Here is a 13,139-nt window from a genome sequence, read left to right on the forward strand (position 1 = left end):
TATATACTAAAAATATATATATACAGTATGTCAAAGATAAATATAACAACATACTTAACTTACTTTTTAGATAACTGAAATATACACATCTGTCAAAGACAACATAAAGTAATTAAAGGCATAAAAAAATTATAAAGGCATTTCCCTTCCAAGTACACACAAGGCTCTGTTACAAAATGACAGCAAGTCATAAAACATCATATACTGTACACACACAAACAAAATGAAGTACAAACACAGTTGCACATTCAAATCCAGTTGAAAATAAGTTTGTTCTAACTTGTTCTGTTCTTCAAACATGTTGGAATGTGCTGTTGTAGAGAACACTGCTCAAAATACAAAAGTAATGCCAATTCTCTTGCCACAGATGTAAAAGCCCCTATTTCATCAAAGAAAGTGCTCTAAACAATTCAGTCAGTAGCAATTGAGCCACATCTAAATATTAACACAATTAAGAAGAGAACTAGAACTACATCACTACATCACTTACAGTACGTTACTTACAATGACAGGAGTGTTGTAAAAATAAAAAAAATATCATTTATTTTTTGTTTAATAAACTTTATCAACTTTTAAATGGTTTGTTGACCTTCCCCTTGCTTGAATTCTTGTATATTGTGCATTATTAATTATTATGATGACTGAAAGCCATCACAGATTTCTGAGTGATTATTGGACACAATTATAGAGATTTTGTTTCTTGAATGATACAGCACCAAGCTGTAGCATACATGTCTCTCTAAAGTGGATTGAAATTATACAATTTTGCCTGCTAGTCAGTTTGGAATCAATTCTTCATGGTTCTGATTTTACAATAAAATCCCATTCGTTTTTAGCACATTTCAAATGAATTATTCAGTATCTTTGGGGTCACTGTTGAGCATTTGCTGCAATTTTGACGTAAAACGTTAAAATTCAGTTTTACTTGTCTGAATTTAGGAAAACATGTCAGAGTGTTTCTGATCTCACCAGTCTTTGGCACACTTCAAATGAATTATTCAGTATCTTTGGGATCACTGTTGAGCATTTGCTGCTATTTTGATGGAAAACATGCTCAAATTCAGTTTTGTTTATCTGAATTTCAGGAAAAACACACTCTAAAAAAAAGGCTCGTAATCATAGGGGAACCTTTTTTAGTGCTATATAGCACCAATTTTGGTGCTTCAGTGGTTCTTCAGCGGTTCTTCAGAGGTGCTATATAGCACCTTAGTCAAAGAACCGGTGAAGAACCTCTGAAGAACCGCTGAAGAACCTCTGAAGAACCGCTGAAGAACCACTGAAGCACCAAAATTGGTGCTATATAGCACTAAAAAAGGTTCCCCTATGATTACGAGCCAAGAGCCATTTTTGGTGCAATATAGAACCTTTTTTTTTTTAGAGTGCATGTCAGAGGAGTTCCTGTTTTGAAGCAGTGCAGAACTTTGGTTGAGGGCGACGTCTCAAGGGTCCTAACTCACAGCCATAGGGTTGTTCTCCACCATTGCGTATTCTGTCTCGGTGCCCTGAGAGCCCTCCATGAGTTGTGCCAGCCCCGTACGGGTGGAGTATTTGAAGATGAAGGCTTTCATGAGGTCATAGCGGTAGTGACGGTGAGCAAAGCTGTAGACGACAGGGTTCACGCAGCAGTGAAGCAGCGACAGGCATTGCGTGAGGTGTAGCAGCACAAAAAGGCCGTTCTTTGAACCACAGCCCAGTGGGAGTACACCTAGCATGGCTAGAGCGTCGGCTAACAGCACAGCATGATATGGTGCCCAGCAAGCTATGAAAACCACTATGTACGTGAGGATGACTTTCCTGCTCACGCTGCGATCCTGGTCACCATTTAAAGAGGAATGAGAGGAAGAGGAAGCCAGAGCTTTTGCCAACAGTGCATAGGACACTGCTATAATGGGGAAGGGAATGACAAAACCAAGAACCACAAAACTCAGTTGAATGCCCACCATCCACTGCAAAGGGTTGTCCTCTGGATATACAGGATGACACAAGGTCACAGGACTGTGTAGTGACTTTACGGACTGCAGGAAGTATGTGTCAGGTACTGAGGCGAATAAAGCAAGCAGCCATGTTACTGCACACACTAAACGGCGTATTTGTCGCCCTCGTCTGGGAGAAATATTCTCCGAGCGTACCACCGAGAGATACCGGTCCACGCTCATGCAGGCCAGGAAGAAGATGCTGGCGAAAAGGTTGACGCTGAAGAGAAGATGTGTGAGCTTACAAGCCGCCTGGCCAAACGACCAGTGACCACCCTGTGCCAGCGAGCTCACCCACACTGGGAGAGTAGCGACCACACACAGGTCAGCCACCGCTAGGTTTAATATGTACAAGTGTGTCTCGTGGTAATGTCTCTCCGAGCGCAAGTTGACCCACACTACTAGCGCATTGGCGGCCAGGCCCACAACAAAAATTAAGGCATAGAGGGTGCACATGGCATTGAGGAGAGCAGAAAGGTTGAAGGAGGTGGGGCAGATTTGCGATTTCACCCATGAGCTGTTGTCATTGGCGTCTGTGAAGTTCAAATTTTCCAACATGGCGAAGAATTCAGTCACTTCGCTGCCACTTAGACTGATCTTTTCGTCTGGTAGTGGAGACTGCAACTGTGGAAGGGGAAGGAAACAGAAGTAAAACACACATCAAGATGAAGTAAAGTTTACTGAGTCTGTCATGATTACCGAAAGGTCTAAAGGGTCTAAAAGGATGTTTGTTTTTTTGTTTTATTAATATAATTCTAGATATTTATAATATTTAGCTAAATCAATATTCATACTTTTTTATTTATTAATGTTTTATATTAAGGTTAAATATTTGTGAATTCAAAAGTTTATGGTCAGTAAGATGTTGAAAGTCAAGTGACATTTACATTTACATTAACATTGTTACAAAAATATATATTTCAAATAAATGCTTTTTAGCATGCAATTCATCAAAGAATTCTGAAAATAAGTATAAAGTATAATGCTTCCCACCGCTGTTCCACAGAAAGATTTCTGAAGGATCATGTAAGTCTAAAGACTGAAAATGCATTTAAATATAAAAATAGAAAACATTTGTTTTCAGCTGTTTTACTGTATTTTTCCATCATATAAATAAGTTAATCAAGATCAAATAAATGGCTTGATGAACAAAAGCCTTTCTTTTGAAAATATTAAACAAAACCCCAACATTTGAACTGTAGTATATTTGCATAAATAAACTTCATTAAGCATTAACCGCATTCCCACAAAAACAGTCATTTTCTTATTTTCATCTTTTGATTGTGCGGTGAGATATGACCTGCCTCTGTGCTTGACAGGTTTCATTCACCAGACTTGCCTTAGATGTGATTATAAATCCCATAATAGGATTTAAGAGCAATTGTCAGTTCCAAAAACGAGCAACTAACTAAAGTATTGCTATATACTGTTTTTTTCTCACTAAGATCAAAAGTGCGATCTGTAAAAGAACATTTAAGAACCATTTTTTTACATTTTTTATTTGACATAAGACCTTCCAATCATGCAATACAAAACACGGCACTAGAGCCTTTCATATTTGTGAAATTGTCAAAGCATCCTATTATTATTTCATGGTTCAGCTCGGTTCGAAAGTTGACACTACTTCAAAAGCACAAAGCTGTTTGGCTTCAAGCCAGTCATGCTGAAGTACCCTTTAAGCTGGTTCTGCTTTTCAAAAATCAAAGTGACTTCACAGTGATTTCTATGAGCAAAGTAATTTCATTTTAGGGATTTTGTCACGCCATCTTAAACATCTAAGTGGTCTTTTCTCAAAGACATGTTGCTATGTAGTTGGTGAGGTCACAGACCCTTGACCCTTCATTTTTCTCTGGTCACTAAATCCTTTTTTAGTGGAACCTTTCCATGAGCAGAGCTGCAACAGTGGATGTTGAATGTTAGTATAATGCATTTCTGAATTAGTGTAAATCTATAAAAATATCAAATAAGCCTGCCTCGTGTTGTGTTGCAAGACTTATCATAACATAAAGAGCGTGTGATTATGTTTATCCACTAAAATGTTATAATTGGGGTCTTGAATTACACATAAAGTTCCATTACAAAAGGAAATTTCCTGTTGCTCCACCTGTATTCAGTTTGAAGTCCATTACAAAGTTAAATCTAATTGTTTTACATTTAGTAAGTACACAATAGTGCTGTTTGATAAAAGCTTTTATGTTTGTTTGTTTAAGAATGGTTTATATGCTTTAGCCCTAAGAGGAAACAGTTTAGGAAGTTCATAGCACAAAATGTAATTGATGAATCATTTAAGGACTGTAACACGTGGAGATACACATGCAAACACTCTTTGCCTTCTCTTGTCTTATTGTCTCTCTTTTGTTTGTAATTATATTTAGTTATTTATTTATGCATAAAAATACTCAAGACTAAAAGATGGTCCACTGTTCCAGCTCTGCAGATCACCATGTAAACTCTGATAGACATTTAAATGTTCCTTTGGCTCCCAGCAGTTCACATTGGTTAGCAGCAAGGACACTGGCGTGTCAAAGGTCAAATACTTTATAACTACCTTAAGGGCCTTGAACCTGTTACTGCTCTTGCTGGCAGGATGTTTAAATAAACCTTGATTTGCACATTGAATCATCTTTGAAAGAATAATGGACATACTAAAAATCAAATTCATGATGCAGTGCCTCTTTAGTGTCTGCTAATCAGTGTGTACATGGTGCAGTGCAAACTCTCCATGAACAGAGCAAATGTTTCTCTTTTTTTCAATTAAAATGAAGTGCATTCTTGTTCCTGCTTCCCAAGCTAATCTTCTGTTTCGAATGAATTGATTTATTTTGAGGTTATGGATGTCGACAAATGTAAACACTGTAATAGAACGACATTGAGTAAAGCTCTGAACTGATTATGTTAGACTGAAACGCAGAGAGCCAATTCATGGACATAATGAAATATGATGAAAATGCTTAACACATGTGAGTTTTGTTTCAAAAGCAAAATCTACTCTAACTGTGGAGCTTTGTAGAATTGAATTGTGACCGTGTCTGATTTTTCGCGTAAAACCCAAATACTGTATGTGAACCACAGTTATAGCCAATAGTCAACGATACTTAAATTTGTGAGACATATGAATATATCATAAAGTGTTTAACGTTTTCAGCATTTGTATGTTGTCAATATATTACAAACAGAAAAAGCGCAAGCATAGAGTTGCCATGGTTACGTCCTCAATTAGCCTACTTCTGCAGCCGTTTATTTTGCGCTTAAACACACGCTGTTAGTAATTTATACTCAGCACAAGTTAGTTTTGTTGAGACATTAACTATTTCATATACGCTTGCAACTTTATCACGAACCCCTATTACACTATTACACTGACAAAAGAGGCATATCCAGGATAAAGATCTGCTTTCATAGTTGAAACTCCCAACTGTATAACGTCACCCTTGCGGAGCTGTTAACAGATTGTCTAGTGCAGTGCAGGTGTCTAAAGCAGGCAGTAGTGAAACTAATAGTAGGCTAATATAGCCTTCAAAAAGTCTTGTCTCGAGTTTTTTGCTCGTTCTTTAGGACAAAACGATATTGCTCACCTCTGTCATTTTGCCTTCAATGCTTGGTCAGCGCGCAAAATTAATCCACGGTTTCGTTACCAGCCGATGATGTAGCTATCCCGTTGGCGCTTCTGCTGCAGGTTGTTTAAATAGAGTGAATGAAAGTGGTGACGCCCATCTGCTCCTGACAATAGCGGCTCCGAGAGCAGAGCTGCGCTACCTCAGTCTGAACATGCTCATGGATTACACTGGTGACCACGCTGCTCGCCAAATGAATGCCCCGAATCGAATTATAACGTAGAGCCCCCATTTAGATGTTATTATTTTTTTATGATTAAAACCATACATAGGCCTAATACATATTTATTATACACACATTTGGCAGGCGCTTTTACAAAGGGTATGTGTGTCACTTAATTGTCAGTCCTTGCTTTCCCAAAGAATCGAACCCATGTCCATGGCGTTGCGCGTCATGCACAGTTTGAGCTATAGGAAAAGTGAAAAATAAGTTTTATATTTCAAACAAGATTCTAAAAATCCGTTCTTTATTAAAAAAAAAAATTATAACATGAGGATAGTTAATCACGAATGCAACTTTGTGGAGTGCCATGCCTGACACCTCAGAGTAGCCTACTCATTTCATGCATGCCTGATTATACATTATGAAACAACCAACACCCAAAACGACAATCTGCGATCTTGAGAAAAATATGTAGACTACAATCACCACCATGGTAGCAGGAAGAGTATGATCTGCGAAACCTCAAAGCAAAGGCTACCACTAATGCGATGGAAATAAAACATCATATCTTGTTATGGCAAGGTCATGTACAGACGAATATGTAATGGTTTTCTTCTTCATCTGACAGAGAAAAGGTCTGACCTCATGAAGGACATGAATCGATGAGGGAGTGATTGTTTCCATCATGATAACCTGCATGAAAGGGCAGCCTCAGCATGCACGGATATCCATTGTCCCCAGCTATCAAAAGTATCAGAGCACATTTCAAAAAGTCACTGATAAGCATCCTGGTTCTCCTTAACACTTGTGCCAGCTTCTTTATCTGAGCTTTCTTCTATACAGAGGAGGGGAGAGACCTTTTGTCTCCTTTTGGTGGAGGCTTTGAAACAGAGATTGAATGATGTGAATTTGGAGGGAAGAGAGCAGGGGTCCAAAGCTGCTAGAACAGAAAGAGCACAAAATCTCTCTACTTTTCAAACACACACTTTCCCTCCATTGCTAAGCAACAACTGTTGTAAAATGAGTGACTCTGTGCGTGAGAACAAAGGACCTTTAAATAACTTCCTGCAGTGGAGGATTAATTTGTTTATTTTAGTTCATGTTCAAGAAAACTATAATTTTGCAACATTGTAACTGGACCAAAGCTTCCAAAGATGTCTCAATAAACATGGAAGACTGGTGGTGACAGCTGAAGGTTGAACTGCTCTGGGTAAACTTGTCCAACTTTGTCACTTGGGTCATGCCCTCTTCTGTTTTAGGGTCAAGGCCAGGAACTGGAGATCACATCGACTCTCTGAAGAACAGCAAAGAGAGCAGATAACTCATGCAAATATGTAAGTTCTTCCCATGAACTTACTTCGAAGGGTTTTCTTTCTGAAGTTGATTCCCTTTCTAAGAGTTAGGTGAACGTTAAGTGAAACATAACAGAAAAAGACTCTTATTTCTCTGTTTATGTCTTTGTATTTTTCCCCCAGGAATATTAGGGACACCTAAAAGTCCCTTTTCTTTTCATCCTTTGTGTATTTAGTACTTTACATCTAGCCTAATATGCATTTCATATAATCTATTTAATATTTCTAAGTACATTATAATTAGTCCTGTAAGCTGGTAGGGAATGTAGTAAAGTGGATTATGCTTTTATGAGGTGTAAAATCATTTTTCATGTACATAACAGACTTTAAGGGGTATTCATTTGGCTTTAATATCTGAGACTTTTCAGAGACTGAAAAGAGGAAAATCAAAAACAATTAATGATATAACTTTTAAGGGATATTTGAAAAATCCTCATTTAAATTCCACAGTTATTGGTCATACACATTATGGGTATTGTAAAAATGTGAACTAGTGACCTTTGCAGTTTTCCTACATTAAACCAGCATCATTCCATTATGGTATTGCTACTTTTAGGAAAGCAGGAGACGTTTACAGTGGTTTGATTGATCAGTTTCTGTCTGGCCAGTTTCAGTTATTTTACAGCTCCCAGACCCTCAACAGCTCACTCTCACTAATTGGTTGAAAAACAGCTCAGCTGGTAAATTTGGGCAGTTATATAGTGTAACCAATAGCAGCTCCCATGGCAGCCATTTGGTATTTGGTTATACAGGCATACTGCTTTTCTCACAAACACCGAATACACCGCTCACACTTCCTTGTGTGATGAGTGATGAACAGGACCAGAAAAAGTCTGTATACTCTCAATTTGGAAATTGAGGAAACACTATTCATTAAAAAAAAATCAGTTTCCACAAAAATATTTAGCAACACAACTAGTTTCAACATTGATCATTGACTTGATCACCAAATCAGCCTATTAGAATGGTTTCTGAAGCATCATGTGACACCGAAGACTGGAGTAATGATGCTGAAAACGGTTATTTTATATAGTAAATAATATTTCACAATATTACTGTTTTTACTGTATTTTTTAATGATAGTGTACAAGCTTCACATATTAGTGTTGCATGTGCACAAATGGAGGTTATTAGCTTAATCTCTTCACTCAGTAAAGAAATAATATTCTGTATTTCAGCACACTACAGCAGCTGAGTTGCTGTTCCATAAATTAACAAAGATCACGCAGAAGGGGCATACATAAAAAAAAAAAAATATCTTTAGCCTGCAGAAAGAAGCACTGCTGTGAAATATGCACATGTGGTGAGTGCCATCGTGTGAGGAAAACAGACTCCAGGCCACGCTATTGTGTTCCAGGTGGTTCCAGTTTCAAGCCTCCCTAGTGTGCATTCTCAGTGCCATGCAGGGCTGAAAGCAGTGTGGGGGATGGACCAGCACTCCATCTGACATCAGGAGCTCATGTGTTAGTTGTGTTAACGGAATGATAGTTTATTGGAGATGGGAATCTACAGTATGTGACTCCCAGTCTGTGCTATTAATGGGAAAACTCCATCCTTATTGGTGTTAATAATATAAAACCGACTCATTCTGTTCTGTCCTGCTTCAAAAAGCCTTGCGCTGTAATTAAACATTTATGTTCACTCTGAAATTTTAAGATGAAAGTTGTGTTAGCAAAACAGCTGTGACCACAGAGCAACGAAACTTTGAGTATACTAAAGGTGAAACCTTTTTATGACTGTAGACAAGATATTGAAGGGATAGTTTACACACAAAAATGAAAAATTCTTTAATCGTTCACTCATCTTCATCTTTTGACCTCTTTTGGGCAATATAATGAAAGTCGATAGGGTCCAATGTTTTTTTTTTTGGTCCCCAGTGACTTTCATTGTATGAACAAAAACGACAAAAAAAAGGAAACATCTATCGCTTTATTGAAAATAATGAAGAACTGAAGTACGTGAAAACAATGCTAATATTTAGAGAGAAAAGCTTTCATTATTTGTCGAAAATGTTCTAATCTTTTGTATTTTAAATAATCCAAATTACAAATTTGGTATGCCTGTTGTCACTTGACTTTCTCAATGTTCAAAAATCACTATCAGGGTCTACTGAATTAAAGGCTGTGTGTTTAAATGACTTCATCTAATAACTCTGAGGACAGAACCCGAAATCACGTCAAGCTTTCACGTTTTTCCCAGAAAGACAGTCTCTTTACTGAGGAAGCTCCTTTGATATACCGCAAGCACATGGCAGAATACTGTGTGCCGTTTTGAAGTCTCTAATTGGCTCCCTGTTTTGGGTAATGGAAACATGATATAAGCGATTCCTTATGGGTTGGACACTAAAAAAACAAAACAGAACAATCCCGTCATGTGCTTTACATCTAAATCAAAGATGTAATTCATCCATTGTCAAGCACCAAATAATTGATCAATTTTGACAATAAGTTCAATTCGATTAGTGGTCTCATGAAAAACTGATTGTCATGGTTTTAAAAAAAAATTGGTCATTGCAAAGCTTGCAAAAAGCTTCACATTCAGGTGCATCTTGAGAATTTAGGTTGAAGGCTAAATTTAGGGTTAACAATTATCTTATCTGTCTTTCTATAAGCATTGTAGCTACAAGCCTTCAACTGTCACTTTCAGTATTTATTATTAGTATTACACATGTTGTCTCTGAAAACGTCCTGTGCATTTAAATGCTAGACTTGCTTGTGGTTTTCATTTTACAGTGCTGAGAGTGTCTGTTATGGAATGGCACGTCAGGAAAGGTGTGGTGAATGCGAACACTGCACTACGCCTAGAAGACTGCACATCAAGACTGTCACCTAAACCGCAAATGCTTCCCTTGCAGAGCCACATAACCGTCTTGACTGACTGAATAAGATTGTCAACTGCTTCTCTGTCCTTTGAAAATATAAATGTTGCATTTTGTCATGCAACAACACTAAAGATTAAGATTTTGAAGTGTGCACCAAGTTTGTCCATCTTTAAGTCTATGACCATTGTTTAGAGAGAGACCTCTTCCAAAATAAATTTAGTTTTGTCTTTGGGGTGGGTGTGGTTTTCCACATAATTTGACATATTAAAACAAACCACCTTGTGAAACAGGGCCAGAATATGATTTGTTTTATCCATAAGTCAGCAGAGCCATCAAAGTTTAGCTATGCATTCCAGCATGTGTCAGAAATGCATTGATTTATAATCTACTCGAAATTGGATCCTAAATCGGATGATGCTTTTACCCAAAGCAATTTACAATAGAAAAACAAAGCAATTCGTCACAGAGCCAATAATATTTGTAGTATGCAATGCCAAGTTTATTAAAAAAACTAGAGTATCAAGCTAGAGTGGAGGACAAATGCACAGAAGAAAAATAAATACAGTATATATTTTTCATGTGTGTGTGTGTGTGAGAGAGAGTGCATTTCTTTCCAAAATGTTTCGGGTGGCATTATAGCCCTAGAGGGCAGACCGCCCACTCCTACCCGCAGCAACCACGCGCGTGAGATTTTTGTTGGGTCCCAATCCCAATGCAGCCCTCTAGGGTATGGTATGGAGGACCAGGAGTGACACTTAAAAATAAAATGAAAAATCTTGTTGATTTTTATGTTTGAATTATTAAATTGATAAATTGATTCTTCATTTTATTTTTAAGTGTCACTCCTGGTCATCCATAGTGGTCTGGTCACTTATGTTATGATGCTTGTCTGTTGTCTGATTAAGACATTTCATATTTTGTACCAGGCCAATTTTGTTTGTCATGTTTATATTGTTCTATAAAGTTGAAGTCCTTTTAAACAAAAGGTCCCCCACCCCATGATTTGCCGTGTAAAAAGAAAAGAGTCAACAAATGGAGTCGATCTGTACATTCTCTTCCTCTATAGCAGGCTTTGTGATTCATTATTAAATTATGTTTAATGTTTTTAGAAGGCATGATTTATTTTATTTGTGCCATTTGTTAATCAGCTGGGCTACATAAACACCTGTTATATCTGTGAGGTTTTTACTTCCAATTTATTTTATTTTACTTTATTTGTTTTTATATTTAATTTGTTTAATAAAATATTGTATAATTATTTTATAAATAGCCAAAATGCCTTGTCAGGTTACCTGAGTTTAACTTTTATGGTTAGTGTGTGTGTTATGTATTCCTTTAAATATGTTGTAGGCTCTGGTTGTGATGTTTTAAAGGTGGGGTAAGTGCTTTCTGGTAACCGATGCTGATTTCAAATCACCAAAAACAAACAAGCCCCTATTTTGATAGCTCCACCCCACACATACGTAACCCAGGCAATGACTATGGCGGAATCTGCTGTGGCCTAGGTATCATCAATAAGTGAAAGCAATGTGTGTTACTATGGTAATCCAGGATGAATGTTCAGTGAAAAAGTCATCCCTTCGATTGCAAAAACACAAACACAGTTCTCATGAACAACTCGATAGCAGGAGCACGGCAGTCCAACTAATGAACATATTACAATTAAGACAAGATTAGAGGGTTATATCGATCATGAAAAGAGGAACCAAAGTAAACAAACATATATTAGGAGTTTGTCAACTTACTTGCCGGACACACATTGGGAGTGAATGATGCTTGAAACAGACAGCGAGGAGGAGACACTCCAGGCTTATCGGTTAACGAAATGAATGGGTATTTATCATCACTGAAGTGAATGACAATATGATCGCAAATGGACAAACAAGTGAACATGACATATGAGCATTTTCAAACAAAAGCCAACATATATTAGTTCTGTGAAACAAAACAAAATCAGTGTTACTCGCCTATCGAGAAGAAATAAAGCCCTTATTCTTACATCCATCTAACATTCCAATAACATTATTCTAATGTCCAACTAACGTTATTTTAACATTCCATAAACTTTATTTTAATGTCCATCTAACGTTCCCATAATGTTATTCTAACGTCCATCTAATGTTCCCAAAACATTATTCTAACGTTCCCATGTTATTCTAACATTCCCATAACCTTATTCTAACATCCATCTAACATTATTCTAACGTTCCCATAACCTTATTCTAAAATCCATGTAATCTTATTTGAATGTACAAATAATGTTATTCTAATGTTCCCATAATGTTACTCTAACGTTCCAATAATGTTATTCTAACGTTCCCATAACCTTATTCTAACGTCCATCTAACATTCTTCAAAGTAATTATAATATTCCTGTAACATTATTCTAACGTTCCCATAACGTTAACGTTATTAGAATGCTCATAACAGTGGAAAGGGGCATTTATTTCCTGCCCGTGTAGAGATGGAAAATTACACAGACGTCCTGCTAGCAGGAAGACAGAAGGCGCAGTACAGTGTATCCAGAGAGTATTCACAGCGTTTCACTTTTTCCACATTGTGCTATGTTACAGCCTTACTCAAATGGATTAAAGTCATTTCTCTATTCTACAAAAAAAATACACCATAGTAACAAAGTGAAAGTTTGTTGGAAATATTTGCAAAATGTATTTTTTTTTTTTTTAAAGACACGTACAAGGATTCACAGCCTTTGCCATGACACTCAATTGAGACAAAAATCCGGTTTCCAGTGATCAAAGAACAACCATCTCGGCATCACTCCACCAATCAGGTCTGTATAGAGTGGCCGGATGGAAGCCACTCCTCAGTAAAAGACATGACAACCCATCTGGAGTTTGCCAAAAGGCATCTGAAGAGGTCTCCAAAACAAAAATCTCTAGTCTGATAAAACAAAGATTGAACTCTTTGGCCTGAATGGCAGGCGTCATGTCTGGAGGAAACCAGGTGCCGCGCTTCACCTGGCCAATACCATCCCTAAAGTGAAGCATGGTGGTGTCAGCATCATGCTGTGGAGATGCTTTTCAGCGGCAGGAACTGGGAGAATAGTCAGGATCGAGGGAAAGATGAATGCAGCAATTTACAGAGGCATCCTTGATGACAACCTGCTCCAGAGCGCTCTGGACCTCAGACTGGGGAGAAGGTTCATCTTCCAACAGGACAACGACCCCAAGCACACAGCCTAGATAACGAAGGAGT

At 37.5% G+C, this 13,139-nt stretch overlaps 1 protein-coding gene across 1 annotated transcript; it reads right to left on the reverse strand.

The window, feature by feature from the left end:
* Positions 1–1,383: 1,383 nt before the first annotated feature.
* ackr3a (atypical chemokine receptor 3a) lies at positions 1,384–5,630 on the reverse strand. Its single transcript, XM_079822595.1, has 2 exons — positions 5,549–5,630; positions 1,384–2,597 (listed from the first exon to the last, which is right to left on the reverse strand). Exons 1-2 carry the CDS (start codon positions 5,555–5,557, stop codon positions 1,449–1,451), a joined length of 1,158 nt encoding a protein of 385 aa, XP_079678721.1. The 5' UTR covers positions 5,558–5,630; the 3' UTR covers positions 1,384–1,448.
* Positions 5,631–13,139: the final 7,509 nt, after the last annotated feature.

The sequence above is a fragment of the Gobio gobio genome, assembly GCF_949357685.1.
Source record: "Gobio gobio genome assembly, chromosome: 7".
Classification (NCBI taxonomy): domain Eukaryota; kingdom Metazoa; phylum Chordata; class Actinopteri; order Cypriniformes; family Gobionidae; genus Gobio; species Gobio gobio.